The sequence below is a fragment of the Chaetura pelagica genome, unplaced genomic scaffold, assembly GCF_000747805.2.
Source record: "Chaetura pelagica isolate M959 unplaced genomic scaffold, ChaPel_1.0 scaffold103, whole genome shotgun sequence".
NCBI classification, from domain to species: domain Eukaryota; kingdom Metazoa; phylum Chordata; class Aves; order Apodiformes; family Apodidae; genus Chaetura; species Chaetura pelagica.
Genome location: NW_009953004.1, coordinates 3,604,156 through 3,628,762, shown reverse-complemented (window position 1 = coordinate 3,628,762; position 24,607 = coordinate 3,604,156). Strand labels below are relative to the sequence as shown.

The following is a 24,607-nucleotide window of genomic DNA, read 5'->3' as shown; positions in this document are numbered from 1 at the left end:
GGGCACAGGAGCCAAGCGCAGCCCCCACAGGGCAGGGTAGCCTGGGCTCTGGGACGGGTTTGGGTGCAGAGGGGAGTCATTACATTTCTCCTGAGTGTAGAGATACCCCTCGATGGTTGGCTGCCCAGGTAGCTTGCAGGTTAAGGGGGCTTCCTTCATCCTCTTCTTCAGGTCTTCCAGCTCCTCCCGCGTGCTGGAAAAATGATTCCTTGTCTGTTACGAGAAAACAAAAAAGTAGCACGTTTGAACACAAGCAAAAAAACACCTTCAGGTATTCCTGGTTAGGTGCTCTGGCAGAAATTAATTGGCCCCCAACGTACAAAATGAGGAAGCCATTCCACAAATTGACAAGAAAACTCCAGCTAACAGAACACTGGGCTCTTAAACGTGCCTGAGGAGACAAGGTTTAACATACTGTGCATGGAAATGGTGCTGAGGAGTCATGACTGGGAGGACATGTGTTCTTTCAGTAAAAGAAATGAGGACTAATTAAGGGCAGGTGGAGCAGAAGGAGCACCTGCACTTCTCATACCATTGTTTAGGTTATAGGCATATTCTCCTAAGGCCCTGATTCCTCAAAAGATCATGCTGCACTGCTTAATGAAATCATTTCTAAAGAGTCATGTCAACACGGGGCACAAACCCAAGGCATTTTTACAGAATGCCACTAAGACCAATTAATGAGGCAGCAGCAAACTCAGCTTGGCACAAATTTATTGCTGTTGTGCCACGGGAGTGAGGACCAGCTATGGAAGACTGAGGAGAAAAGAAACAGGACACAGGTATTTTATCCCATGAGTATACTTAGCCAGTGGAGGAGCTTACCAAAGCACACAATAAGCCAAGGCCACTAACACCAACATTGGAGGACTTTTTAGAAGATGTGTACAATTCCAGCCTCATGAAATTGAAGAAATTCTGAGGCTTGTTTATGCTCAAGTTTAAATGACACAATTGCAATAGCCCCTTCTCAAAAAACACTGCCCCTGCAGACTCTTTTGTGCAAGGGAGGAGAAAATATGTGTGAAATGAGAAGGAAATAACTTTATCTGCACCTCCCATAATGCAAACATGGACAGTCTATTTTGCCACGTTGAAATACAAATGAGAATAGAAGTCACATGCAAAAAAATACTTCAGCTGGGCAGGAACTCACATTCTGCAGGCTGAGCTGAAGCTGCTGTTTGTAAGGGAGGAAATCCTGTGTGAGCTCAACTGTCAGGTTGTTGTAAGTAAAGAGGCTGTGGAGAAAAGCCAGCACCTGTGAAGGAGAGAAAGGACACAGATTTAACTTCCTTATTTCTAATCAGAGGAAAGATAGACAGTAAATAATTTCAGAAATTATATATATAAATGTGTGTGTGGGGGGGGTTCTTGCCATTTTGGAGTGTTGCAAGTTTTAGTGTGACTTATCCACCACAATGTCCCTGAAGCCCAGGTCTACCACCCACACACCCAAAATGAAAGACCCTGCAGGAAGAACAAGAGCAGATCTGCAGATTGATGTCCATGAAACCTACATGATGCCACACTCAGCTGTGTCCAGTGCCAAGGCAGAGCCACCCAACCCAGGGCAGGGTCCTTGCACACAGCCATGAGCTGGCACCACTGCAGCAGGTAACCATTCTAACTATTCATGACAAGAGCTCAGCTACCTGCAGCACCCAGCCAGCTCCTCAGGATCGACTTATGGCCATGAGTCTGTGGCTCCAGCAAACACCACCAAGGCTGTCAAGCTGCAGCAATCCAAGTGCATAAGGTTAACTCCAGCTCCATCACAAGACACCCTAGGACCAAATCCAACCTGGTAACTGATCCCCTCCTGTGGCTATCAGCAAGGCAGCATATCTGAGCACCAAACAACAAGGCCTGAAAGAAAGGAAGCTCCTACCGGTTCAACAATACTGAATTTCTTGCTCTCTTGCACCTCCTGTATCTGGTACACATATTCGAGGGAAGATTCAAAGAAATTGTGTCTCTCTTTGTCAACCTGAAGGTCAGCCTGGAAGAAAGAGGCAAGGAAGAAAAAAGAAAACACATCACATCTACATTGACAATATTTGACTAGCATTTGTCTCTCAGCCCACAAGTAGTTCTGCTTTATCTCACTTAAGATAAACCCAAAGGTGTCCAGTCCAGGCTTTGAACACTTTGCACAGAACCAGAAGACTGAAACATTGACCACTCTTCTCAGGTCTGCCCTTCTCTGGCTCCCTTTCATTTATGGATCCAGAACCTCACCCCACTCTGCAAGGCTTTGTCCTCAAGGCTTTCTCAAACCATATATGTAATTTTAGCATAAGCTCCTTCTCCTTCCCCAGCCCTGCAGCAGTGAGGACCAGGCCACTCTCACTGCAACCCAAACCCAGCAATTCCAGAGCAGGACAACGTGGCAATGCTGTGTTACCACAGCTTGCACAAATTTTGCCTTGCAAAGATGCTTGTAGGTTGATCTGACAACTGGTTTGACAGAGTTGGTTTGATCCAGCTACTCTGATGTGGTCTGAGATAGCCAGGGCTTTCCTCTCTTGTTGCAACACGTTTGGGCTGACCTCCACCCTGGCTCTGCTGCCACAGCCACCAGCAGGTAGGCAGGTGGCAAAAATCATAATAACCAGTTATCCTTCAGCCAGATCAGTTCCCCAAGCCAGAGGAAAGGGTGGCCAGTCCCCAGCTGTCACTGCTCTACACCATGAGGGTGAGAACTAGCACTGACAATGCATAAAGACCCTGCTGCTCTGCAACACACTCAGTGTTTTGATTCTCTGGGCTCATCCAAGGAATATGGGCTTAAGGTAGACTTAACTGCTTATCAGTTTTAACTGGTTACTGAAAGGGATGATTTTTCTCCCCTTTTTTAAAACCTAGAGCAGTTTGTGGTGTTGCCTGTGGACTCAATTCTGAAGACTCCATACACACCTCCTGTAATTGGGATTCCTTCTTTTTGGAAGATAAGTGCAGATGGCGATCCAGCATGGAATAAAACTTCTCACCATCCTTCTCAAACTTCTTCTTCCTTTCCTGTAGATGCAAGAGTTGAAGCAGAACCCCTTACAGTATTTTCCAGATAAGAACATGCAAAACCAGCACAATTTTATGTGCAATTCAGCATTCCCATGGAAAAATTCTTGTTGACCCAATCATAAGAGGAGGCGATTTCCATTTGCTTTGCCTTCACAGTCTATTGCCTGCACTGGATTTAGTTACACCTCAAGACCAGGCTCTGGCAATACTTCCTGGCAGCAGCAGTGAAGTATTTCGTCATGTTAACATTGTGGCAGAGCTCTAAGATGATGAAAGGGCTGGAGCAGCTTTCCTCTGAAGACAGGCTGGGAGTCTTGGGGTGTTCAGCCTGGAGAAGAGAAGGCTCCAGGGAGACCTTAGAGCACCTTCCAGTGCCTGAAGGGGCTCCAGGAAAGCTGGGGAGGGGCTTGGGACAAGGGCAGGGAGGGAGAGGACAAGGGGGAACGGATTAAAACTGGAAGAGGGGAGATTTAGGTGAGACATGAGGAGGAAATTCTTTGCTGTGAGGGTGGTGAGAGCCTGGCCCAGGGTGCCCAGGGAAGCTGTGGCTGCCCCATCCCTGGCAGTGTTGAAGGGCAGGTTGGATGGGGCTTGGAGCAGCCTGGGCTGCTGGGAGGTGTCCCTGCCCATGCAGGGGGGTTGGATCTACATGATCTTTAAGGTCCCTTCCAACCCAAACCAGTCTGTGATTCTATGACTAACACATCAAAAACCTATTCACCACCTGTACATGTGCTGTTCAGGTGGTTCAGAAACAAATGGGCAAATACTGGAACGTCAAAGACATGTCCGGGATAAGAAAAGATTTGGTAAGATTTTGGAAGTTTTCTGTTTTGAAGCTTTTATCTAATGTTTCTGAAAAGAATCAGAATGAAAGCAGACGCAGCCATGGATCCCTTTGCTAGCAGCAGTGCAGAGAACACAAACCCTGCAGTCAGAGTTTGCACAAGCTTTGCTGGGCAGTGCCCACCGTGACTACGGCCCAGGGGGACACAGCCCCAGACAAAACTGTTTAACAATGCACAGCTTGAAGACTTCAACTCTCACAGGTCCCCTGAAGCAGCCTGGTTCTTCCTGACCTGATCTGATTCTCAGATGTGCCTACCACAGGCATGCAAACATGAAGGGTGGGTTGATTAGTTAAGAAAAAATAGACTTTGTGAAGGAATTGCTGTAACAAAAAGAGTTGTTTGCACTGGCAAATGTGAAAGGGTGAAAGTGTAAAGTGAGAGCAAAAGGAGACACTTGAGGGTGAAACCCAGAGAGAAGGCAGGGAGGAGAGGAGGGGAGGACCTGGCTGTTTGCTCATGGCTTTTACAGTATCAATGAAACCACAGAGGACCTTGTCAATCAAGAGACAACCATGAGTAGAAGCCAGGTTGACAAATAACCACATTGGATGGTAACTGAGCTGTCAGTGATCACTGAGAGGCAGTTGAATTGCTAAAATAAAGAAATTCCAGCCTGGCAGCAGCCTCAGTGGCAGGTCCAAGCAGCTGAGGAATGTCATATATATACCACAGGGATGCCCAAATCCTCTAGTTTTTGAAAGCTCAAGAAACTGGAAAGCAGAGTTAGGAAATCCTGACCTCCTGTGGCATTAATGGTATCTTTCAACAACCATCTCCTCAAAGCCCTGAAATCCTGTTCTCTTGCCCTAGTTCAGAAACTCATGCCTAACAAACACCCAATGCCACCACAGAACAGAGCAGAGAGACCCTGTCAGGCTGATTCCTACCAGTTGTTCTCCTCATGAATCCACCAGTGATTGCAAAGTTTTATTTCCTAAATAAAGTCCTTTCTGTTTCTTTAGATGGTTCTCCTGCCATGAAGTTTTTCTTCCCCATTCCACTTGCAGACTGCTCAGTCTGTCTAACAGGATGTCCTACATGGTGGGATGCTCTGGGGCTCCCTAACCTGGTACTTTGGCTCAGGACAGTTACCCCCCACCTCAGCATGGTTTGCCCCCACCTCAGCACAGTTACCCCCTACCTCACTGTCTGCTTTCTTCTCAGCCCATCACTCACAGTGGCTGCTGCTGGAAAAGTAAAGGTTATTTTCTGGTGGGCAGACAGGGAGACATTGGTAGGCTGCTGACACAGCTCCCCATGTTGCCCATCATGGGCAGCATCTGTCAGAGAAGGGCAAAGGCACTCACATTCCTGGCAATGGCCATCTCAGCCTCTGCTGGAGGAGCAGCTTGTCATCAGCACCACACTCATGTCAGTGGACACTGGTTCCTTAGGGGGACCTCAGACAAAAGGTGGGCAAGTGTTACTGCTGGCTGCCTTCCTGTGAAAAGGATTTCTCACTCCACAACAGAGCCCTGTTTCTCTAATCCTTGCTTGTTTGTTGCTTTTGGGAAAGCACAATTACTATGGGAAAATGCAATGCACTGTAACTCCACATTAGCAAATTCGTGCCTCAGGATAGAGATCCACATCAAATCCAGAGGAGCAGGGAGTCCTCTGAGAGGGAAACCTACTGTAGGCAGCAGAGCAGCTGTGGAGCTGATGCCAGGAAGGACTGTCAAAACAAAATGCCACCCTCGTGACTAACACCCCTGATAAGAAAATCCAAACCCAGGGAAGCAAAAGCATTGGTGAAGCAGCAAGTGCCATGTCTGTAAGGTCACACTTCTGGATTGTCTGCCTGTGCCATGAGATCCTACATCTAATGCAGCCAGTAACCCAGGCTTGCCTTCCTTCCTCTAACAAGGGGCCACCAAACCCCAAGTGCAACAAGCCACAGCTGCACTGAGAGCACTGGCAGCCGATGCTGCACAGCAGGTCTGCAGCTTAAACCTCCTGCTGCAGCTTCAGGCAGCTCCAGGGGAAGGCCATGCCAGCAGCAGGTCCTGAGACACCCACCCTGGGGATGGAAAACCAGCTCCAAACCCAGTTAACAAGAGCAAGGCTGCCCCCATGGAGGTGGCACACAGAGGTGGTATCTCAGCACAGCAAGGGTGTTGACCACAAACCCATGGGGGAGACCATGAGCTGTGGGTGGCCATGGTGCCCATGCAGATGGCTGCAGGACCACAAGCCTGTAGCCACAGGGAGACCTCAAGCTGGTACCCATGCAGCAGCTCTGCCACCAGCTCACGTTGGGCAGTGTCCTGTGGGATGGCACAGCCCACCCTGCAGCAGAGGGGGTTATCTGGTGGAGGGAGCAATGAAAGGGCTTCTTCTGTAGCAGGAGCTTAGAGGCCAGACAGCAAGTCCTTCAGGGACTGCATCCTCCTCTGCCAGTGCCCATGGGCAGGAAGGGGCACACAGGAGTACAGAGCACCAAAAGTTCTGCCTGAGGATCGAGGGGATCGAGAGCAACAGCTGGGATGGACACTGGGGTGCAGAGCAGGGCTTGCTCCTGCAGGAGAAAGCTGCTGCTGTGAGGAAGGCAGCATGAGAATGGCATTTTTGGCCACTAAAAAGAGGGCTTGCCAGTCACGTCCCACTCTGTCTAATTAGCATATAACTGAAAAGCAGAAGGATGAACTGCAAATCCCTCCTGATTGTCAAGCCAAGGCTTCTAACAGCTTGTTGGCTGCTGAACAGAGCAGGCCAAAACAAAAAAGCAAGACAAAAAAAACCACCCAGACTGAAGCACAATCTGGAAACATGAGCACAAATTAGTTCCTCATGAATATTCAACAAAGGACAGCATTACCTTCCCTTTAAGGTTTGCCAAGTCCAAGAAGCCACCCAACTTTCATTTGCAGGGCGGTGTCACCGGAAGGCAGGCTGAGTCCCGCAGCAGGGAAGGAGGGTGCTCTTCAAAAGCTTTGCTCTCCAAGCTTCAGCAGCTGGTGCTTTAACCAAGGAACCCTCAGAACAGCCCAGGCTGCCCAGTCCTGAGGCTGATGGATCCACCAGCAGCTTCAGCTCCTGTCCTGCACCCAGCTGCTGCTGGGAGTGGGGCAGAGCCCCCTGACAGCCACTCGGTTCCAACTTGAGCAAGAGATGGAGCAGCTGAGGACTGAGAAGAGAGGGCAAACAGACGTGCCAAAACTCTCACTTAACCATCCGTTGCTAATTAGGATCCTGTGAAACTCCCATCCTAGAAGAGGCTGAGTGAGCTGCAAGTGAGAAGCCTAGGTCGTGTGGCTACTTCTCTTCTTCTTAAAGAAAAACACAACACGCTTTGCCTGCCAGGAGCCTCCACCTTGGAGCCCACCTGCAGGGCTGGGTGGAGGGCCAGCACCCAGCAGGAGGTGCAGCCACGAACAGGAGACACAAGAAAAAATAATTTCTAAGAAGTAAAACACCATTGAGGGGTGTAGAAAGAGCATTTCTATAAAATTCCACTCAGTTTAACCTTGTCTTTTTCCCTCACCCACTGCATTCTCTCAAATGCCCCTTAGATCTTGCTCCCTCAGAGATGAAAACAAGTAGAAACTACTGTCCTCCCTTTCTTTTAAAATTATTATTGCTCACCAAATCAGTGCTGCACCCCCAGTCATGAACTCTCACTGGCTCTTCAGCTTTCAAGCAGAGTAAGGTTGTGGGGCCAGGACTGGAAAAAGAGTCAAAGCAGGGGCTCCTGGATCCTCTGCATTTACTCTTGATGTCTACACACAAAATCACTTTTCAGCAAGACACAGGAAGAGCAATGACCACCCAGGTCTGCAGCTAACAGGGGAAGGTGGCTGGAGCTGGGGGGCTGTGGCAGGTCCTGGTGACACCCCCAGGTGTGACACCCCCAGGTGTGACACCCCCAGGGCTGCCCTGCCTGAGAGCACAGCATCTGAGCAGGGAGGCTCGTTGGCCCGCGGGCACAGGGGTTAATGCAGCCTCAGATGTCTCAGCCAGCCCGAGTGGCTGCTCTCCAGCCAGAGGCAGCACAAAGACGCGATTCAAAGGCTCTTCCTATCTGGCTGCAGCATCTCGCAAAGAGAACAGAAAACATCTCACAGATGGCAACTCTGCCAAAATATGGGAAATGAAGCAGAGGGCACAAATTCTCTGTGTCATGTCTCTGGTCTGCTCCACAGCCTGGTCCTGGCCTCTCTGCCCTTGGTGTAAATCCAGAAGGATCTACTGAGGCGATGCCAATTGGTGGAGGCTCAGAAGAAAGGGGCAGGGGCCTGTGCTGACTGGCTGCTCCCCAGCCAGAGGCAGCACAAAGACGCGATTCAAAGGCTCTTCCTATCTGGCTGCAGCATCTCGCAAAGAGAACAGAAAACATCTCACAGATGGCAACTCTGCCAAAATATGGGAAATGAAGCAGAGGGCACAAATTCTCTGTGTCATGTCTCTGGTCTGCTCCACAGCCTGGTCCTGGCCTCTCTGCCCTTGGTGTAAATCCAGAAGGATCTACTGAGGCGATGCCAATTGGTGGAGGCTCAGAAGAAAGGGGCAGGGGCCTGTGCTGACAGGGCATGGCTGTGAGAGCCCTTGGTTGTGTTTCGTGCCTTCTGCTGAGGGATGCCCATGACCTGGAGGAGCTACACAGGCTGGTGAGTGAGGGAAGGCTTTGTCCCCCTGAGGAGACAGCCCAGAAGGACCTGGGCCAGTGCAGGATCCATCAAAGAGGCACTGGGACTGAGGGCAGGGGTCTGCAACAGGCTGGGGCTGGCTTCAAAACTCACACCCACTCAAGGCTGCACAGTGGCCTTGGAGAAAATGTTTCCTCCTGGTGTGTCCCCTATGCGCACACCCACACACATGCTGGGGTGCACTGAGCCCCTCTTCTGCATGTGAGCACTTCTTCTCACCCAGGAAGGACTGTGAGGTCCCAGCAACATCTGTGTCAGTGCTTGGAGCCCCTCACTGCAGGGGCTACAGCACCGACCCTGCCAACTGGCACTGGGCAGCTCTGGAGCAGAAGGAGGTGTGTGATCCTCAGTGTCACAGCTCTCAGAGCAGGGAGTGCTCCAGGCTCTAGGCAAAGTCATCCTTACACACCTCCAGGGTTACCCAAGAAGAGAACAGGCTGAAGGACACTTTAATACTGTCATCTTAACATTTGCAGACCATTGCCCTCTTGACTTAAGTGTTCCATAAACACAGAGGGGAAAATAAGCTTGACCTTGTCCCCATGACTCGTTCCCCATGACACTTTTCCAAATGTGTGCTGGCCCTGTGGTTAATGCAGATGGATCAACCAGGAGGGAGTTTTCTTTCAGCCCTGGGCACATCCACGTGCTCATAACACAAATGTCTACTGCAAAACATGATGATGAGGAGGAGAGGAGGTGAGTAGGACAGGAGAAGAGGTGAGGAGGTGAGGAGGAGAGGAGGCAAGGAATCTTTCCCCTGTGCCAGGCAGGGCAGTGCAGGCAGCTTTGCCAGCACCAAACTGGTGGCCTGGCTGCCTTGGCCACGCTCACACTGCTGCATCTTCTCAGAGAGTTAGTCATTCCACACACACAGTCCTACAGAGGGATCCTGAAGGGCAGGATGGTGGATCAAGTGTCGTTTCTCAAATCCTGTATTTATTAAACGTCAAAGACTCCAGATGGGCTGGGCTGAATCCAAGCCCCAAGTGTTCTCCAAAACAGCTCCATTTCTGCGCTGGTTCAGAGCCAGCCCCATTTCAAGCTGCCGCCAAGCAACGTGGAACCTGGCCTTCTTGATAGCAGACCAGGGAAAAATAATCTTCCCTGCTCAACATGTGCAGAATTTGCTTTGTATAGTTTGTTTCGTTAAAAGTTTGGTCCATCTGAAAGACTCATTAGATGCTTTATTTAAATGTTTCATAATAAAAGTCCTGTAATGACAATCAAGTCTGAACTGAGGCCTCTGCTGCTCTCTCTTCTTCCTGCTGCTCTCTCTTCCTCCTGCTCTAACACACACTTATCCAAATGAAGTATCTTATTCTCTATAGCACTGAATGAACAAAGGGGAGAAGGGAGAAAGAAGAAAGGACTATCTCCTGATCAGTGCTGGAACAAGCACTCCTCACTCAGGACTTTGGCAGTGCTGGGATCAGGCCAGAAGAGAACCCAAAGAATTCAGGAAAAGGTTTTGGAGCCCCTTATGATTGAAAAATCAGACTAAAAGTCACAGCACAGACTCTCTTGTGCCAGCAGCTGAAAACAGCATTAAACAGGGAAGTTTCTGAAATCACGAAGTCGTAACACAGTATGATGATTGTCTACTTCTTAAAAGCAACAACCAAAAAAACAGGAGGAAAAATTAATTTCAAACATCAGAATCAAAAATGAGTCTGTTTAAATTTAAAACAAACAAACAAGCCTTACCTTGGTGAACCCTATTTGCTCCTTCCGAAAGTTTTCCAAAGGTTTGATCAGCAAATCACTAGCATTCTGTACCTACAGTGCAAAGAAAGAAACAGTTTAGTTACAGGACCCAGAATAATTTTCTCCTAAATAGAAGCCAAACAGGGCTAGAAGCCAAGGACTCTTAGATTTTAATGTCTCTGACTGCAAACTCATTCTCTGTCTGTAGGTGAAGTCATTTAACCCATCCGTGCCCACTTCTCCCCGTCTGTAATACACAGAAAACCCCGGTCACAGCAAAGGAGGCTCTGGGGACATCTTTAGGTGACAGCTAGATTCACCTGCCACCAGCCCTGTGCCACAGGCTGCCCTCAGGCAGGATGATCCCACCAGTGACAGCCACATGCTCTGTGCTTCCTCCCCATGAATCCACAGGTAATCTCACCCCAGTTTGTATCACTGGCTCCAGCTCCACTCTGACACAGGGACATGACCTGCCAGCTCTTCCCATCCCCATTCCTACTGTGGCAGGCTCTGTCCTGTGCTCCAGAGAAGGGGATTTGACACTACCCTGCCACAGCCCTTTCAGGGCAGTTAGAGCTGACTGACATAGTCAGAGTGTGAAACCTTCTGAGTGAGCCACTCTAAAGGACTGGTCCTGTAAGTGGAGGGAAAAAAAGTATTTAGAGAAGTTGGAGAGCATGCCCAAAAGCATCCATGATCCCTGAAATGATTCCACCCTCTTACTCACTGAGAAAGAAGTTGTTGTACCTGGGATGTAATTAATCAAGTAATATTGTACTGCTTTCCTCCAGCCCCTTACTGCTTTTGCCCTGTTCCCTGCCTGCCCACAGACCCACAGACCCGTGGTGTCCTGCTGGCACAGCCACCCCGTGGCACTGCCCCCCCAGCACTGGCACCAGCTCTGCTGCTGCACGAGGCAGAGGAAAGCAGAGCCAAGCAGCACATTCCTGGCATGCTGCAAAAGCTCTCCACCGAGCCCAACCTCCATGTTTTTCCTGGAATCAGGAGTAAAAGGGGAAGCCAACACTCAGGAGCTCTGGAGATGCCATGAGAACAGGGAAGGCAGCACATGGATGTGGGACGTGCCGGCAGGGGCAGGAGCAGAAGCACCAGGGACCTGCGCGCTCCCGCACGGCAGAAACAAATCTAAAAATACTTCTTGCTTCTTAAACACTTGGTCTCACCACAACACCAGCTTGTTACCAACTCAGACACATCTGCTGCCATGACCAGGCCAGGGGCCTGGCAGCCACCTGGCAGGCAGGAGAGGTTTTGGACACTGGGTGGGACAACCTCCCCCTCCCCTTTGCTGTGCAGGGCACGTGGCAATGGCACCGTGGACCAGATATGGTACAAAGCACAACATCCCAGTGCTCCCAACCTCCCTCCAATGGGAAGCTTCGTGGTGCCATTTGGCATTGATTTAGCATTTAAACATTGAGACAAAGCAGTAATTACCAGGGGACAGTTCAGGTCATCTTACCATCATGGACCTCTCCAGCTCTACCTCCTGGAGCAGCTCCGCAAACTCCTTAAAGGACTCGGCTGTAAAGAAATGAAGAGGCTGGTCAGTGGGGCTGGGATGTGGCATTGGAGCATGGGACACATGCCAGGGTCCCCAAATCTGGCTGCACCCCCAGCATTGCTGCCTAACAACCAACGAACAGAGAAGAGGTGGCCCCTTTTGGCAGAAGGACTTATGCACTGGAGAGGACAGCCTGCAGCCCAGACAAAGAGGGAGAACACCTTGGGAGGAGAAGACAACTTTTCTTGAGGAATTGTACTGCAAGGCTGGGAAGCTGGGCAGCACAGGCAAATGGGGAAGGGGCAGATTCTGGCATCAGGGACTGTGGTTGGATGGGCTCTGCCACAGCAGGGGACTGTGGGTAGGACTGGGCTGCCTTTCCTGCCTGGAATGCTGGTGGCAGCACCAGAACAGGCCTGGCACCTCTGAGCTAAGGAGAGCTGCAGGTGCTTTCCAGGGTCGAGACAAGCCTGTACAATGACAACAGCCTGGAATGACAAAGATTATGTTCAGCAACAAGGATCACAAAGTCCGTGCAGCTATGAAGGAAAAGCAGCAGGTGTAGAAATGGTCACAGGTATTGACACCACTCCCCGAAATGTTAACAATTAAACAAAAAGATTTCACTGATCAGTACTTTTCTTGGAGTCCAGTTGCAATATAAATATGAAAACTTTGCTTTTAAAAACTGAAACAACAGGTTTATCTAGCCTGGGGAAAAGAGAGACTAGGTAGCAGCAGCTGAACCTCCCCACACCACCAGGGCTACCACCAAGAGGAAACACTCAGCCCTTCTCTCTGCCCACCAAAGAACATGGGAAGTGGCTGAATTTGTAGCAGGGGAGAAAACCTGTCTCACTAGAAAAGCAGTCACAGCACTGAAATGAGGAACACAGCAAAAGTGTCAGTTCTGCAGGAGGCTGTAAGACAAGGCTGGGCAAACATCTGCCCACGCATGCAGTGCTGAGTGCCTGGGGATAATCCGATTGTCCCGGTCTACCTGGGAACTGCCTGGAGCCAGCAGGGAAAGGCTCCCACAGCACCATGCCACTGTGTGTGGGAAGCACAGAAGGGCTGTGCAAAACCTGTGGGAGTTCTTGTTCTGCTGTTCAGACCCTGCACTCACTGCAGAGCACTTGTGGAGGCACTTGACCACTGCTGAGCAATTGAAGGACTGCCTGAGAATGAACCCCAGAACCTCAGGAGCACCTGGCTGCCAGCAAAGCCACAGAGCAGGGTGGCACCTAGAGCCTGGCTTGGCAAGAGCAGCCTATGAGGGAACAAAACAGGCACACAGTGAGGCACATACAGCAATAGCTCAGCCCACAGATAAGGGGAGAGGATGCATTTGTGCTCCATCTGCAAGCTGAAAGCCCTCTCCCCTCATCCACAGGTGGCATCTTAGGAGAAGTACCTTTCCTTCTGCTAAAAACTACCTGTAACTCTGCTGCACTGACCTTCCAGTATCATGGCACTCACTGCAGTTGCTGAGACAGACACAAAAGGGAAAACCACAGCCTCGTGACAGAGTCCCTCAGCTGGCATCATCAAAACGTATCCTTCTTGATGAGTCAGGAACTTCTGAGCTCTCTTCCAGGGAAGCCTGGCTTGGCAAGAGCAGCCTATGAGGGAACAAAACAGGCACACAGTGAGGCACATACAGCAATAGCTCAGCCCACAGATAAGGGGAGAGGATGCATTTGTGCTCCATCTGCAAGCTGAAAGCCCTCTCCCCTCATCCACAGGTGGCATCTTAGGAGAAGTACCTTTCCTTCTGCTAAAAACTACCTGTAACTCTGCTGCACTGACCTTCCAGTATCATGGCACTCACTGCAGTTGCTGAGACAGACACAAAAGGGAAAACCACAGCCTCGTGACAGAGTCCCTCAGCTGGCATCATCAAAACGTATCCTTCTTGATGAGTCAGGAACTTCTGAGCTCTCTTCCAGGGCGAGAGCTCCAGAGCCCAGCACATGCAATCTCCTAATAGTTTATTACACGCGACCACAGGGCCCACACGCTGCCTTGCACTGTGGTTACTCAAGATGATGTGAAACCTGAAGTGCACAGACTCTGGAAGCCTGAGCCAGGAAAGGAATTACCACAGGCAGAAAGAGAATCCAGCCCTGAATTTGAAGGGAAAATGTCAGATTATTTTTTTTTCTTGCTCTACAGGAAGAGTCCAGGCACTCATTTCCTGGCTGCAGCCCACTGAATGTGTCCTTGCAGCACAAACCCAGGGCTCAGGCTGCACCCTGCAGGAGCACCAGGATGGACCTGCCCTTCTGGCCTGGGTTCACACTTGCAAACCCTGGCATTGCAGGGTAGAGAGGCTGCCTGCAGCTGCTGCCAGCCACTCCTGAGAACTGCTGGGGAGTGACTTGCTGGCCCAGCGCACGCCAAGAACATCAGCTGCTTAAAACCAGAGGATTTCAGGTTCCTGTGCCTGGGATAAGGAACACACCATTGGGTTTCATTGCTCTGTTCATCTCTGCTGCTGATCCAGTCCTGCAGGTGACAGTGGAGGGATGCAGCACTGTGTAAAGAGGGGGTGTCTGTAGCGATTAGTGTCCCCAGGGGAGGCGCTGCTCAGGACAGACAACATCAACTAAGTGCCTTTCTCCTGACTCACAGTGTTCACAGCCACCACCTGCCGTGCAGGAGTGTCAGCCTGCTCTCTGCCTACATCAAAAGCAGTAAGTGCACCATTAGCTATATTTACAGATCAAGCACATTCCCTGAAGGATGATAAGAAGTGCTGGTGAATGTTTTGCTTCATTCCCATGCCCTGCACATCAAACGAGCTCCAACACTCCCATGCAGATCCCTGTTGCTGTTTCAGGAGTAAGGGAGCCTTGCAAAGCAGCTCAGCCCCAGCAGGCATGACAGGGTTTGGTGTAGGAGGAAGAACACACAGCACAGGCCTTTTTGTGGGGGAAACCAAGGACCTCTTTGTGAAAAATCAAAACAATTATTCCCCAACAAAAACAGAAGTAGGAAAACGTGCTCATTTCTCCAGGGAGTGTTTTATATTTGCTGTGATCTCTTGTTGTTCAGCCCTGCCCACAGTCCCTCCATTCTACCTCTGCCATTTCCAGCAGTCCTCCTCTCCTTGCCACACCAGCTCACTGGCTCTGTTCCCCACCTGTGACTAGAGCACGCAGAGTTAGCACAGGGGACATCAGAGGTTTGTCCCTTCCAGCTGAGAGAAGGGACACTTCTTTCCTGGGGTTGTTTGCTTCAGATCCCCCTGCTCCCAGAGAGCTTTTATAAGGCAATGTTCTCCCCGCCCCTTATTCCAACGTGTTTGGAAACTCAGCACCTCTGTTGCCATTAGATTTGGAAGCTGACTCACTTCCACTGGGTTTCACCTAGAGACTTTCCACAAAGGAAATCAGATTTTGAAGGGCAAGCTGCAATCTGCTCTAAATTGCTTTAAATAAAACAAGCAAAAGAACAGGCTTTACTTCCTTCCCCTTTCAGTGACAGTGACAGACCTGGCATCAGCACTATCACACTTGCAGCCACTCTTCAGCAACAGCCTGACAAAAGCTTTTGTTTGTTTGTTTGTTCTTTTTTCCTGTGTTCAGCTCCCAGGAGCAGCCTGGCTGCCCTGTGCCATGGCAGCCTCATCCCCTGAGCCCAGGCAGGTGCACCCAGGGTTTGGGACAGATCCTTGGGGGCTGGAGGATCTCCTGCTGTCCCTCCCACCTGCTGCTACCCCAGCACAGGCAGTTCAACAGCACGAAGGCAGGAGCAGGACTGGTTTGAGAAACTGGCTTTAGAGCATTTAGGCCTTTTGTTTAGGTCCCTGGGTGCAGCTGGCAGCTGTGTGACCTGCACAGTCACACTGGGCTGGCAGGGACATAAAATGGCTTCAGGGTTGTTAATCCAGGAACAGATGTGCAGGGAGCAGTACAACATATGTGCCACTGGCTGCTTGGCTGTGGAGGCAGAGATTGGCAATGGTTTCCCACACAATGACAAATCCAGCAGTTCATTTTTCCCAACAGTTTGCAGCCCAGTCACTTTTTCAGGGCTGTGTGGGACCACTTTGTTTTTGTAAGGTGTTTTCAGCAGAGAAAAGGCAGCTTTAGGAGCAGCGCCCACCTGGACTGGGAGATAGACCAGTGCTCTGGGAGATACACAGCCTACCTGTGGCACTGGGAAGTGAGACTTGCTGGGAAACCAGTGCCTGGCAGCATGGAGTAGGGCTGGAGGTGTGGAAAAACGCCCACAAACTACCTCTGAATTAGGAATGTGAAATTCTATCCATGAAAGCTGAACTTCATAGAATACACTATGGATCAGCTGCCTGGCACCTGAGGAACCCGGCTGTTGATGCTGCTTAGAAACCATCAACACTGGCAAATTATTAGAGAAGGAGAGACTTCCTCAGTTACTGAAAGATGCATCAAAAAAAGAAGACTTACCAATATTAATCTCATCATCCGTTAGTGTGTCACCAATGAAGTCGAACTGAAAGGACTGCAAAGTCTGGGAGAATTTCTGCACTGCTGAAGAGTAACCTGGAAAAGGACAGAGCAACTAGGTGGTGTTTTTGCAATTGTTACACAGAAGCAGAAAGTCTTAGAAATGTAGCCTGAATGGAACAAAACTGCAGCGAGGCAGTTAGAAAATTCATAGGCATCATGAATTTAAGCACTTCAGAAAATGCTGAAATATTAATAACACTTCAAGACTTCAGCCTTGAAGCAAAGACACTTCCTGATGGTGGTTGGTCGCTCAGCCCAAATTATTTTTGGACTTTCCAGAGAAGTTTCTAGCCAAAAGGATCCTTTGTGCCTTTGCATCCTGTGTGGCTGCTTCACAGCTTGGTCAGTGGCTCCATTGTGGAGGCGTTTGCTGACTCTGGCTGAGGAGCTGCTGGGACAGGCAGTGATGAGGCAAGAGACCCCAGGGCCAGAATCACCCATCTGGTGACTGCTGTGACAGCCACGGGTCTCAGGCGAAACCGAGTCCTCCTGCTTCTGGCAGAGCAGAGGAGGGAGATGTGATGGATTTGCCAGCCTGGCACCAAACACCTCTTCCTGCACAAAGTCACCTGCTTTTGGGGCTTTAGTCCTTCTCCAACAGCAAGTACCGGAGATACAAACAGGAGGAGGCTGAACTTGCCTGACCCCAGGGAACAGGATGTAGACAAGAAAAAAAAAAAGCAAAAGGAGTAATTTTACACTTTGGTTTACATTTCTATTTTCCCTAACTTTGAAGTCCAGCTATAGGCAGAGTCCCAGGCTGGATTACTCCATGGGGGTGCACTGGAGATGGCACTTTCCGAAATCCAGGAAGCTGCAAGTGTGGAAGACGTGATGGCACAGAATTTAATGTGCAACCCACTCACACCCCCTTGCTTCTCCAAACCAGGGGGAAGACTGCTGAAACAGAGCAATTCTGTTCAGGGGTGGTTTTTAAAAAAAATTTATGTCAATTTAGAAAAACAAGATACACCATCACCTTTGGCATCAGCTGTTAAAAGCTGGGGGGAAAACAACAGCCAACAATGCGGCATGAATTAGTGAGAAATCGGGTCTGCACCGTCTAGCAGGGTGAAGAATGTGTCTGCATTTCTAGCTTGAGGGAAATGGTGATCTGGGTGTATTTTTGTTTCTTCTTTTCCTTTGCAGACTCATGACAAAAGAACTTACCACTGAGGTGGCAAACATGGGGTTTTCTGAAACACTGCTATGATGGGGAGAGAAAAATTCGGCAATACTGAACTGGACATTGGGAAAGAAATCAAGTGGTTGGCCATGTGGGAAACTGGCAGGTCTCCAGACTGCTCTGCTTTCCCCATCCTAAGCCCAGGAGCACTTGGGGACCCCTGGGGACAGCCAGGTCCCCGGCCCGGGGAGGAGCGCAGCCTTGAAGCGCAGACGGTCCCTGCTCTCCCCTCAAAAGCCTCGTTCAGCAGTTTCCTCCGAGGGGGTCAAACCTTTGTTCCTGAATAGGCAGATTCAGGCCTGAATCTCACTATTTAAGCACAGCTGCTGGGGGGATGAGTGTGTGTAAATGGGCAAACTCCAGCATAGAATGATGTCCTTGATTTGAACAAAACCTCAGCAAATAATTCCTGCTCAGTCCCGGCAGCATTCGCTCCATGCTGGGACTGGGGGCTCTCATTCAGTCCTTGCTCAGGGAAAACTTTGTTTATGCCCCTGCAAACCCTATCATCTTCCCCAGCTGCTGCCAATGCCCCTGCCCAGCCCCTCCTCACTCCTTGACTACATTTATCAGTGAGTGAACTTCAGTTGTCCCATCTAGATGCCCACCCCAACCCAGCACGGGATCCCTGAGCAGCCCCGAGGTGGCTCCCTGCATCCCACCCTCCCACACCCCTGGCCAGCAGGCATCTGTCTGTCTGTCCCTCTACACATGCACTGGCAACAGGGCAACAGGGCACGGGCCAGATGGGGCTGCGTGTGTCCCCAAGAGCCAGGAACAGCCTGCAGGGACGGCGGGTTCACGTGCACTGGTTTTTCCATCGTTAGCCCCAGCACTGGAAACACGGGCCTTGGCAAGCTGCTCACCTCTCCGTTTTTATAGAAATGGGGTAGGGCAAGAGCAGAGAAGGGTTTGAAAAAGCCAGACACAATATATTTTAACCAGAAAAAAAGAAACAGTATAGCTGATTTAAGTTACATTTTCCTTTCAAAATGTTGTCTGGCCTGAAATTTTACTTGCCAGTTGCCTAGCTGAAGGAAATCCAGAAGGACGTGCACATCTCACATTAGCTTAACAGTGGAAAAAGAAAACCTGCGCCCCTTAACTAGTCCAGTGATGTTTGGCTTTGCTTAGGACAAGGAGTTCTTGATGAGCCATCCCCATCCTCACCTTCAGCAAAGCTGGGTGTGGGAGGTCCCAGCTGCAAGCAGCGACCGCGTGCATTCATCACCTCACAGTCATCCCTGCTGTCCTACGCCGTGGTGACAGCCACTGAGGACATCCCTTGTCCTCCTGCTGGGGCAGCTGCCTGGCACCATACACAAACCCCACCACAGAAAAACAACTGTGGAAGATACAGGGTTAGGAAAGGAGAGGACAAGTCGGAGGAGAGCCAGTGCTGTGAGCGCCTGGCGCGGCTCCTGAGGAGCATTTAATAGAAACCAGACTCCTACGGACCAACGTGACTCCTCCTCGTACACGTACAGAACCTTGGCTGAACACTGGCTTCTGACAGACCCTCTATATCTACACAGGATGGAGAGCACCAGGAACTGCTGTGGTATTATGGGTGTTAGCACCATGGTGGGCTGCTTATTGGGAAGTCAGGGCAGGGATGGTGCTGGCAGCTGAGCCCCCCCCAGCAGCGCCTGCTGCCACCAGCCCCCGAGAGGACAGAAGATGCTCACACCCCAGGGCTCTGTCCCTGCAGGGTCCAGCAGCCAGGACAGCACCAGGGCCTGCTGCAGGGCATCTCCACGCAGAGACACTCAGTGAGAAATCATCCCTCCCCTTGGTGGCATCTCAGCAGTGGCACGGGGACACCAGAGGGTGGGGGGAAAGGGATGAGTGGCAGCCACAGGAAAGCAGCTGACAGCAGGAAGGGGCCACCATGGTCAGCATCTGGAGCTGGGCAGGAAGAGTTCAGCTGCCTGGAAAAACAGGGCTATGTCTCCACACTGGGAGAGATAAGCTCATATTCTCCCTTATTTTAACAGACACTTAGAAGTTTTCCCCCTGATACAAACTCAGCTGCCAAACACCCCCCGCTCTGCACCCTGGGTCCTGGCAGCAGGGGAGGTGTGAGCTGAGGGGGCAGCTGCAGCATCTGTCCTGCTCACACAGCACCAGGATAGCATGCTGGGGGACTCATGCTGTGCTTCCAAGGCAGGGACATCCCTGCAAGCTGCACCCCCAAGGACCCTGCCTGCTGTGGGTGCAGCTCAGCCTGTCTCCATGGAAACAAAGGGAACGGAATCAATCAGGGATCCTCTAGGACTCTCCCTCCTTCCAGCCTTCAGAAAGCGATGCCAACTTTCACCATTTGCAGTCACAATAATTTGTTTTTCTAGTAAAAACAAAGTCCCACCTCCCAGCACAGAACAACCTCAGCCAAGCTGTGCCTGCAGGAGGGGGGAAGGTGCCAGCTACGGCTGTGCTGCTCTAAGGAGGAACAAAGAACCTTCTGGTTGTACTTATGTATGTATAAACACACCTCCAGAGACTGAAGCTGCTAAGGATGTGCCCCACAGCCTGCTCAGCCAAGACCTAGTGGGGATTCTCATGTCAACCTTTCACAGCAACCACAGGTAACCAAAGACTACAAACAAAACCATTTTGCTGTCTTAGCAAAATCCCCAGGCTGCTGAAAAGGCTGCTGAAACGCTGAACACAACCAGCAGCTCTTAAACAGGTGTGATTCTGCTTCTTCCTCCCAGTGCTTCAAATTCAAAACAGGAGAAAAATATCACTGCTGGACTGTGAGGGGACACAGGCCCTGGTATCACCTCCCACTGCCATGGGGATGTGGGGTGTGGCTGGAGGACAGGGCAGAGGTGCTGCTCAAGGGCACATGGGGTCACAGATGCACATCTACATCCCTCTGCACTGAGCTTGTACTCAGACTGTCTGAGTTAACACTAAAGGGACACCAGGTGACAGGGGGTGTAAGAGACACACAGAGAGAAAGCAATGTGATTTTTAGAAACTGACACTTCAAAAAGCAACAATAAACCTCCTGCTGTGTAGAAGAGAGCTGCAGCACATGCACTTCACATCTGCAGGTACCCTCACACAGGGCATTCATGCCTACACATCTCCTTGCTGACCCAACTGGCAAAATCAGGGAAACCCCAAATGATTCTGAGCTATGGCAAAGCAAATAAACAGATCAAACCTAAGGATGAGCCCCATGATCTGCTTTGTGTTTTGCTTTCTTCTTCTCCAGCCTGAAAACAGAAATATCAAAACCAGCCACACACTTTTTTTTTTTTTTTTCTCTTTCAAATAAACAAACAAAAGACAATAAAAGTTCATTCTGTACTTAAATAAGAGCATTTTAAGCCAAGGACAAATTTGAGATTTAGGATCTGACCTCTGGAAATCCGTTTTTTTCAGAGAAATGTTGCAAGACCCTGATGCACAGCAGCTGAGGATGCACCTACATTTCTTCCCACTGCTTGGTCACTATGGAACATTTTCTACTTCCTCATGGAGAGCTGAGCAAGGGGACACGCAGGACATGAGCAATCCCATTTTTCCTCCAGCATGCAGAAGAGAGGGCTGCAATCCCTGAAGGGAAAAGAATGTGCCCATTGTTAGCGACTCCCACTGAAGAATTTCTCAGGGAGTTGCATCACGAAGGAGATGGAGTTCATCCATGCTGCCACCCTGGAGAAGAGGTTCCAGATGCAGTGCCCAACCCACCACTTCCAGGGAACTCCCCGTGCTGGCAGCACGTACAGCTTTGCTGCAACACCAAGTGTTCCTGCCTCACTGTGTTCACGCAGCGTGTGCAAACGGCAGCAAGTCCCCAAACATCGTCCCACCAAAATACCTCAACTCTGAATCAATGAAGCTACCCCGAGTGAGCCCAGATGTGCCATTAGGAGTGTGAGTAATGAGTCCTGACTCACTGATCACTCCTAAATCCTCTACAGCTGCTCAAACACAAAAACATGTTGATTTTTTCAGATGAGGGAAAGAAATCATCTTCCGGGCAGTGTTCTAGGTAGTTCCAAATCTACAGAAGCATCTTGCAAGGAAGGTGCCACTCCTGCTGCTCCAGAAGGGAGAGCAGCTTACCTTTAGGTAATTAAAAAATGGTCCAGTACAGCATAGACAGTGCTCTGCATTAACCTCTGGCAAATTGTTCCTGAGCACCCCTGGCTTTCTGGATGCTGGGGGAATTCAGAAATACTGACACATTTTACAAAGGCCATTTTTCACACATTTATATGGGTTTTTGACTTGTCAGAGTAAATGGCTAGCAGGAACTTCTAAAAATAACTTGCTATATTTAGCTGTACTTCACAAATCTCTTGAGAAGGAATTTACTGCATGTCTAATACTTCTGTTACATATTTATCTTTCCTAATAAGTCTTTTATTGACAGAGTTTTTTATAATTTGCCACTCCACTACAGCAGTTGACCCAGCGTAGGCTCCAGGGAGAAGAGCAGGGCTGTGGTTCAAGTACAAAGACATTTTTCAGTAACTCTCCCTACCTACTGGCCTTCTGCTCTGCAAGCTGGTTATCTGCCCTTGGTACCATTACTTAAATTCACACATCTCCCTCCCACTATTCCCCCCTCCTAGTTTCTGTTTCCTGTCCTAAAGCTAATTTTTCATTCTCATAAATTCTCTTCCTTGCCCAGGCAACCTTGAGGCAAGTGCCCAAACTTGCTCAACAGGCTTATTGTCTTTATTTACTGTTTAATTAAAAACAAATACCAACACAGCAATTCTTCACATTTATCTTATATTCCTTATGCTTGTCTTATCTCCCTTGCTGAAGGCCGGAAACTTGCTCCACTGTAGCTGTCACACTGGGGCAGGCTGGTTCTGGGCTCCTCAGTTCATGAAGGATCAGGAACTACTGGAGAGAGTCCAGCACAGGCCACAGAGATTATGAGGGGACTGGAGCATCTGTCTGTGAGGAAAGGCTGGGAGAGCTGGGGCTGCTCAGCTGGACAAAGGGAGACTGAGAGGGGATCTCATCAGTGCTGATCAATATCTACAGGGGGTGTCAGGAAGGTGGCACCAGACTCTTTTTCCTCAGTGTCCAGTGACAGGACAAGGGGCAATAGGCACAAGCTGGAGCACAGGAGGGTCAAGTTTAACATAAGGACAAACTTCTTTACTGTGAGAGTAAAAAAACCCAGGACAGGCTGCCGAGAGAGGTTCTGGAGTCTCCTTCTCTAGAGACATTCCAAACCATCTGGATGTGTTCCTGTGGGATCAGCTGTAGGTGACCCTGCTCTGGCAGGAGGGTTGGACTAGATGATCTTCAGAGGTCCCTTCCAGCCCTGACCACTCTGTGACTCTAAGCCTCACTGCACAAAAGCAAAGTTGAAGGAAGGGAAAGGCACAGAGACTGCAGGTCTCCTCCCCAGCAGCTCACAAGTCAGGCAATGCATCAGCTCAAAAAAACTAAACAAAAAGCAAGCAAGCAAGGTTGGAAGGACAACTAAGTTTTTTGGGGTTTATTGGTCTGTTTTAGAGAAAAATGGGAGTGACAGATTCTGAGGAGAAGGATGTCTGTGTACTGTGTACTGCCCCTACCTCTGATTAGGGGAACACTAATAACCTTTCTTCCCTTAGACCATCACAGTGATTGATGCTATGGATCAGGAAGACAAGCAGGCAGCAAGGCCACATTTTACAGCACAGGGAAGGAGCAGACCATTCTCCAGTGACACCCACTGCCTTGCAGTTGTTTCCCAAAGAGCAGCACTTGTGGCTGCACTTTTAATGCTCTTCATAATGAGTGAGAGGTAAAACTACACTTGGAATGCCTGAACTCCTCAAAGGACAATCTTTCACCTCTGGCATTCTTCTGGCCTTTCAGACTGATCTTGCAGCCCTGCAAAGCTCTAGGGGTTCCTGGAGAAAAACTGGAAAAAGACAAGAGGCAGAAAGCTCCAAACATGTGGATAACTGAAATGGAAGTTAAAAAAGAAATCAGTAAAAATGTGCCTTAAGAAATACTACAACTATAATTTATCTCTACCATATATGTCACGACATCCATCCAGTGTGTCAAAGGGGAGATGATCACATTCTCTCCATGAATTTTAACCCCAGGTTTCCACACCAGTTGAGCTCAGAAGAACTCCCACTGCCCCAGACAAGGGGCTGGCACATCCCGCTCTGCCTTCCTTTGTAATCCAGCTCCCAGCAAAGCCTGACCACTTGGGAAATGACTGATGTTTGGGTTCCAGTTGAGTGAAGGTGCTACAGAGGAAAACATGCTTAATGAAGACCACCTGAGCCCAGAGCCCACCCCAAGGGTGCCAGGAAGTGACTCCTGTGAGCAGTGGGCTCAGCACAGCTCCAGGACAGGGGTGACACAGCTGCAGCCAAGCTCTGCACCTTGCTCACCCAAACAGGCGCCAAACCGCACATTTCCAATGCAAAAATCCGTGTAATCACTCGGACCAGCCAGCTCCCACAGGAATAACTACTTTTGGAGCCCATGCTCAAAGGGTGGCAGATGCAGAGAAGATTCACCAAGGAGGAAAAGCTGCCACAGCCCTTTGGTCCAGCAGAGACCAAAACCCAACCATGGGGGTTGGTGCCACTGCACCCGCAGCCGTGTCAGAGCACCCAAACCCAACCCTCAGTACACCAGAGAACTGCCCAGCACTTGATCTTAAAGGTCTTCTCCAACCAGAATGACTCTGTGCTTCAGGCAAAGGGAAGAGCCTGCCAAGAGCCCCAGTGTGCGGGGAGGCTGCCGGGTCCCACGCGGGAAGGTGCTGCCACCTGCTGGCCCGGCAGGAGGCCACACCAAGGGATGGCAGTGCCACAGCTGCGGCAGCGGTGTCACCGCGGGGCCGGGCTGGGGCTCCGGCAGGGGGAGGCTGGCAGGTGGCTCTGCTGCTGCACCTCTTCATCTACCTGTCTGTATCACCGTCCCCTGCGGGCCAGTCGCCTTTCCCACCAGAGTTCCCCAGCCCTAGGGACAGAGCTTAGGGACGCTGAACAACAGACTCTTCGAAAACTAAAAAAAAGCCAAAAAGCCGAGCTATGTATGGACAGCAAACGGATTTTCTCCTCTCTCGGGAGTAGAGAGCTGCTGGGGGGAGGCTGAGCAGGCACCTCCCGGTGGCACCAGCCCGGCCAGCAAGGGCAGAGCGGCACAAAGGCCGCGGGGCTCCCGCAGCTCCC

The 24,607-nt window shown here is 50.2% G+C and overlaps 1 protein-coding gene across 1 annotated transcript in view; it reads right to left on the bottom strand.

The window, feature by feature from the left end:
• Nucleotides 1–19,021, bottom strand: part of OPHN1 (oligophrenin 1) — a 50,976-nt gene extending 31,955 nt beyond the window's left edge. Inside the window, exons 1-8 of the mRNA XM_009996632.1 lie at nt 18,901–19,021; nt 16,190–16,285; nt 11,715–11,776; nt 10,229–10,300; nt 2,920–3,021; nt 1,892–2,002; nt 1,157–1,261; nt 84–213 (exon numbers count right to left, since the gene is read on the bottom strand). Of these exons, the coding sequence (XP_009994934.1) occupies nt 84–213; nt 1,157–1,261; nt 1,892–2,002; nt 2,920–3,021; nt 10,229–10,300; nt 11,715–11,776; nt 16,190–16,285; nt 18,901–19,021 (799 nt within the window). The remainder of the gene's footprint in view (nt 1–83; nt 214–1,156; nt 1,262–1,891; nt 2,003–2,919; nt 3,022–10,228; nt 10,301–11,714; nt 11,777–16,189; nt 16,286–18,900) is intronic.
• Nucleotides 19,022–24,607: the final 5,586 nt, after the last annotated feature.